The sequence below is a fragment of the Lepidochelys kempii genome, chromosome 5 (assembly GCF_965140285.1).
Source record: "Lepidochelys kempii isolate rLepKem1 chromosome 5, rLepKem1.hap1, whole genome shotgun sequence".
NCBI classification, from domain to species: Eukaryota; Metazoa; Chordata; order Testudines; family Cheloniidae; genus Lepidochelys; species Lepidochelys kempii.
Genome location: NC_136384.1, coordinates 116,383,750 through 116,389,749, shown reverse-complemented (window position 1 = coordinate 116,389,749; position 6,000 = coordinate 116,383,750). Strand labels below are relative to the sequence as shown.

Below are 6,000 nucleotides of genomic sequence, written 5' to 3'. Positions count from 1 at the left end.
ATGCTGCACTCCGTGGGTTACTTCAGTGGCTTCTCCTGCCCTTTCGATGGCGCCTCGGGCGGCGGCTGCCCGCGGCCCCACTGCCAGTACAGGCACGGGGCGGGGCGGAGCGGGCAGCAGCCGCTGAGCGACGCGCCTGCCATGGGTGAGGACGGGGGCGCTGCCCACGTTGTTAGAGGGCGGAGGGGGTCGGGGACCCCTCTGCGCTCCCCTTCCGCCATTGGGGGCTGCCGTGACTCGGGGGTGCCTGCCCCTCCATCTCCAGTCTGTGCTGACCCTGCTATTCATCCTCTGTAGCTTCCCCCCCCCCCCCGCCAGCCTTTCTGGGGGGGCTCTACAGCCTGCTGCTCCCCGGCTGTGTGGGGCAGGACCCCTGGGGCTGGGCTGCTCCTCACTGCACTGGGTGCCTTTGGGGTTGGTATCTGTGTGTCTGATTGCAAACCACCCGCCCCCCGGCCCTGTGGTGACTGGCAGCCCGTGGCACCGGTTCCACTCCAACACCAGCCCGGAGTCTGGCCCCGCAGGGTCTCTAGCCGGCCCTTAGGGAATGGCTGCCACAGCCTTGGTTGTTGCCCTGTGGCTAACCCCCGCCCCCATAGATACCTGACTGTGAGCTACAGGTGTCGCTGGATAAATGTACCCCATAATGCTGTTCACTCAAGACATAGATTAGGATATGGCTACGCTGCATTGTAAGCCATGGCCTGTGGGATGTAGCGTTTCCAAGCTTGCATCCACACTGCATTGTGGATCTGGGTTTGTAATTGCTGGGCTCATGTATCCCAGCCAAGCTGATGCGTCTGTACTGAGTAATACTGCCCTGACTCGGGTCTGCTGCGTAACCTTTGTCCATGCTGCAAAACAACAGGGTTTGGATGTGAGTCTCTGCGGAAGTTGTGCTCTGACCCAGCCCCTGGCAGGGTCCTAGGGCCTAAATGCTGAGTGTTTGGTGACCTGTGTCAGACTGATTTGTTTTTGGACAAAAGAGGGGCATGGGCTCAAATCCGAGTCAGAGCCTTGGCTTTAGTGTGCAGAGTAGGTATAGTAGAGAGTCATGTGGTGGCTTCATAAATAACTTACTGGTGGTAGCATAGCCTCTTTTGCCTCTTGCTCAGAATTTTAAATGTATCCCCAGCAAGAGTAATAGAAATGTTTCAATTAGACTATTAAAAAAAGGAAACCAAAATAAAATGCAATTCTCTGGAGAGTCTATGTTGCAGTGTGTTGTGGTGAATGAAAGAAAGCCAGGGAATGAATTGCCTAAAAATTAGGTACAAACTGATTAGTCTTTCTAGCATTTATTCTTGCATTTCTCTCAGTTTTGTTTAGCAACATAGTGAAAACTAAGGTGTCTTTTACAAAGATAAGAAAATGTGAAGGCTGATTCTGAGAGATGCTAAACCCCTGTAACTCCCCATGGCATAATTTGAAGTCGCAGTTGCAGGTGCTGGGCACTTCCTGGTCTCAAAACTTTGTTGTTAAGTGTGATTTTTAACCTTGAGCTGTTCCTGTGAACAATATTCTTTCTGAGGAAGGGTGGACATGTGTATTGTAAATATTTATAGCTTTTTTGAAGGTGAGCACTGCTTTCCATGTAGGAGTATGTCAGTTCGTGAAGCGCCTAGTAGAACTTCATAGGAGATGTGATGGTCTAGATAGATATTATATTGATGAAGGTGGCATAAAACCTGAGTGTTTTTCAGTAGTATATTAAGCGATGTGACTAACATCTGTCACATCTGGTTTGTTTTTACTCTCACTGATATTTTTTCTGCGAGGGAGCTTTGTTCCTCTTATATGAATTGGCATTTTCAGGCACTTCTGTGTCAGTTTCTGAGTTGATTGTTGCATGACAAATGGTAGTGTGTAACTTGGTGGGAAAGCTGGGCAGGCCCACTGTTAGTACAGTAGTGGGCTAAGTTCATTTTAAAGGTGTACAGGAAAACTTTATCTTAACCACTTTAATATCCCAAAATAACAAAAGGATGCTGTAAATTTAGGTTTTAAAAACTTGAATTGTTTTGGATACCTTAAAAATAAAAGTGTAACTTATTTTTCATTTGATTTACTAATTTCTTCTGAAATCTGTTTCTCTTGTAAGAATTAATAATGTTAATTAGTGCTTAAAGACAATAGGGGGTGTAGTTGGATGTTCCCAGTTTTATTTTAGATGTGTATAATTTTTTAAGCATATAGTCTGCTATTAATTTTGGGTCGTAAATGATTGCACTTCTTACTGATCCTTTGCCATTTCACTTTTGTAGGATAAGTGAGTATTATATGTGAGAGCCATGAGTGACTCTTACCACATGAAGTCTTTATATTGCCTCCATGATGGAAGATTTCACTTCCAGAATAGTGCCAGTGGATTCCCTGTTTACAGCTGATTTATGATTAATGGGACTTCGTAGTTTCTTTCAACCCAGGGGAGTCCAAGTCTCATGGGTGTTGCAAAGGGGGCACAGACTAAGGAGCACTTCATCGTAAGGCTGAGAAAAAGAAAACGTGGCAGAATCCAGTGGTCGCTAGCACCCAACGGGGGAGAGGGAAGAGAATGAAGATCAAATCATTCCCTACATATCTACTGCTTACTCAGTTGCAGTAGAGCACTCCCCTTCCCTGAATATGTAGCAACAGCACCACTTTAAGCAGCTCTCCTTAGAACTGAGCATTGAGGTTCAGTGTACTTTGTGCTCCACTGAAATGCAGTTAAAAAAAAATAGAATCTGTAGTAGTGAAAAAAGATTGGGATACCAAATTCTCTATTTAAATTATGTTTAAGTACAATAAGTAATTGGAGTTTCAAGCTGATCTGAGAGCTGATACAGAGCTTATAGATGATAACGTGCCTGTCTTGAAACTTATAAAGATTATGAATATAACATCTTAAAAACATCATGTAAGTCACTGAATAACAAAACTGTTGTCTGGACCATGAACCTGTATGTTTGTAGAGCATTGCCACAGACTGTAATATTTATTCCCTAGAAGATATTTTTCAGCTGAACTCTGTGAAATCATAACTTAATACTTGTAGTATTTAAGAGAGAGATCAGTGAATGACATGATTTTCTTCCACCAACAGAGCTAGGTAAAAGTATACAAGAATTGGAAAGAATCAAAAAAGCAATTGAGTCAGTCAAGACTGAAGTTGAAGAAGGGCAGAAGAAACTCTCTCAGTATAATTTGCAAGATGAAATACTTAAAAACTCTTTGACATCTAAAATAAATGATGTTAAAGGAAATAAAACTTCCCCAGATGATGATGGTCTGTGTAGCTCTCTTACAAAAGACAAATGTCTTGTAGCTCCAGTCTCGAAGTACTCTAGCAAAGGCTGTCGTTTGTTATCCAGTAAATATGTCATTGACCATAGTTGTCCAGCAACTGACCTTGAATATGATCCACTTCTAAATTATTCTGCAGGCCTACTCAGCTCTTCCATAATGAAAGAGGAGGAAAATGACACACAGCAATTTAAGCGGGTGAAAATGCCTCTTGCTGATTTTCACATGGACTGTCCAAAAATGTCTCCCTGCGGAAATCAGCATGGATCCCCAAAGAAGAGACCAAGAAGCTATTCACCTATCAAGCTTGAAATAAAGCTCCAAGAATCTGATGATGATGATATTCTGGTTATTGATGCTCCACCATTGACTGTCACTAAGAAGCCAAGAATAAGTAGGAGCTTTAAAAACTGGAATAGGGAAGACAACAAACACGTTGCTGTAACATGTCCAGAAAATCTGCAGAATAGTGACATAGCAGAAGATCCTCTTAAGTGTATTGAGGAAAAAAGAGCAGAAGTTACTGTAACTCTGCAAAAGGATGACAACACAGATGTAAGCAACCCTGAAAAATCACTGAAAACTTCACCAAAAACTCGAAGTGCATATTTGCCTGATGTGAAAATTAATGCTTTGAAGTCTTTAAATAACCTTCATGAACAAAGAAAATTGTTCACTGTCTCTAAGGAAAATAATATATCTTCAGTTTCTCATATTAAGGCACAGATGCAGAAAGAAACTTTGAAGAAAGAAGATCCAAAGAGTGAAATATCAGTGAAAACATCTGTTGAAGAATTGAGTACTAATAAATATAAAAACATACCGAGTTGCAAGAGAGAGACCCAAACTAGCCAGTATTTTGAAGCCAGCTCAAAAGACAAAACTGTGCTAACTGCACAAGGGACTTGTAAAAAATTACCAGTAAATATAGGGAAAATTCAGATTATACAAGAACATGGAGAAAATGAAGTATTGGGAAATGCACCCATTCACCCTAGCACTCCCTTGAATTTGGGTGAGAAAGTTTGTCATGATGTAGATCTCTCAACTAAAAACCATAGTGGAGAAAGTAATAGTAATACTATGAACACTACCATCAAAGAAAGTGAAATAATTATATTAGATTCTTCTTCAGAAGAAGAGATGGAGTATAGTGAAGAGGATACTGAAGTATCTGAATCTGATGACCCTATAGAGGAATGCCGGAGAATTTTCAATGAGTTTGTTGAAAGTGAAGCACAGAAGCAAGAAATTGCTAAGCAGGTGCAGTACATTTTGTTGTACATCTCTGCACTTCCCTCCTTCATTGGGATGCAGGGAGAGAAGTGTTCCATACATTCTGTAATACTTTTTACTAGTGTTTTTTCTCTAATCATATAAATCCACATTTTGGAAAGTGTCCACTAATATTGGGTGCTCCGATTGGGACACAGGGCCAACTATTCAGAACCGTTGAGCACCATCAACCCCAATTCAAGTAACTGGGAGCTTTTCGTGCTTAGAAAATTTGAAGATCATATTCTAAATGCTTGAGTCGGGCATCCAAAAGTAAGAGTGGACACTCTTAAAAACATTTTTGGCAATAGTGTTTATCTTTAGAAGTGGCCAGATGTGGTGTATGGGAAGTCTAAAATGTGTTAGTCTTAGTAAACTTTAGATTAATTACATAACCTCCTTATTAAAATGACCAAATTTGAGAAACATCAAATAAACAGACTGACTTGTAGGAGACTCTGTATTTTGAAAAATCTAATTATGCTATTAAAATTATTTCTAAATATGAAATAATGAAAATATACCATCTTTTTTTCATATGTGAACATAAAGATGAGGTCCTTGTAGCTTAATCTTGGTGAAGCTGTGGTACTGTGAAGGTATATACTTTAGTTGGTATAACTTTAGATTAGAAATGTTTGGATATCTTCCATTAGTTGGAACAGTTGGAAGCCTAACTAGTGAATTATGAGATTTAATACATTCTCTGTCTAATTAAAGAGAAAACCTGTACTCTTTTATTCTTAATTTTAATAGGCTCTTGGAGCTCATGCTGAAGTAGATACATTGGATACGAAGACAAATATGGTTCCTGGGCAGAAGAAAAGAATTGCACACACTGCAAAATTTGATGTGAGTTTTCTTCTGGGAATTTGAGAAATATATCTATATAATAGAAACAATTAATAAAAAATACTAGTTATTTAATCTTCAACCTAAAGTTAATTGCATTGGAGACTCATCTTAAATGAGGTATGTTCAGCCAAAAGTGTGTGTGTTCAGTTTTAGTGAAAACTGCTTACTTGTAAATCCTTTCTTTAACCTCTATAAATTACAATTAACATTAGCAAACTCCAAGACTACTAGTGACTGAACTGTAGGCCTGCAAATTGAGATGTATATTTTTGCTTCACTGAGCTCTCAAATGGTGAACCTATCCCTACAATGAAGATTGTGACTATCAGGGAAAAATAGAAGAAAATATTAAATGTAGGGTGCCATTGACTCAATGTGTAATTTTGCTCAGAATTTGTTCTGATTTAGTAAAGGAGTGGCTCATTTTGAGCTGGCAGACATGAGCCATTCTACGAAACTTTTGTGGTACAAATATATCTAAATACTGTGTTCAGAAGTTCCAATTACAGAATCAATTTGGAAACAGCAGCAAAACTATTTGTTTATCAGCCTAGTTGAAAGCTTGCATTACCTGCTAGAGATCCT

The 6,000-nt window shown here is 40.1% G+C and overlaps 1 protein-coding gene across 4 annotated transcripts in view; it reads left to right on the top strand.

Annotated features, from left to right (window-relative positions):
• LOC140911776 (RNA exonuclease 1 homolog) overlaps positions 1-6,000 on the top strand; it is a 29,033-nt gene continuing 23,033 nt past the window's right edge. For 3 of the 4 annotated variants that reach the window (XM_073345561.2, XM_073345564.2, XM_073345565.2), the window contains exons 1-3: positions 63-145; positions 3,086-4,548; positions 5,317-5,412. In XM_073345561.2, coding sequence (XP_073201662.2) covers positions 142-145; positions 3,086-4,548; positions 5,317-5,412 — 1,563 coding nt within the window. In that variant the 5' untranslated portion in view covers positions 63-141. Of the gene's footprint in view, positions 146-3,085; positions 4,549-5,316; positions 5,413-6,000 lie in introns of all 4 variants that reach the window. The other variant, XM_073345560.2, reaches the window with a different exon arrangement.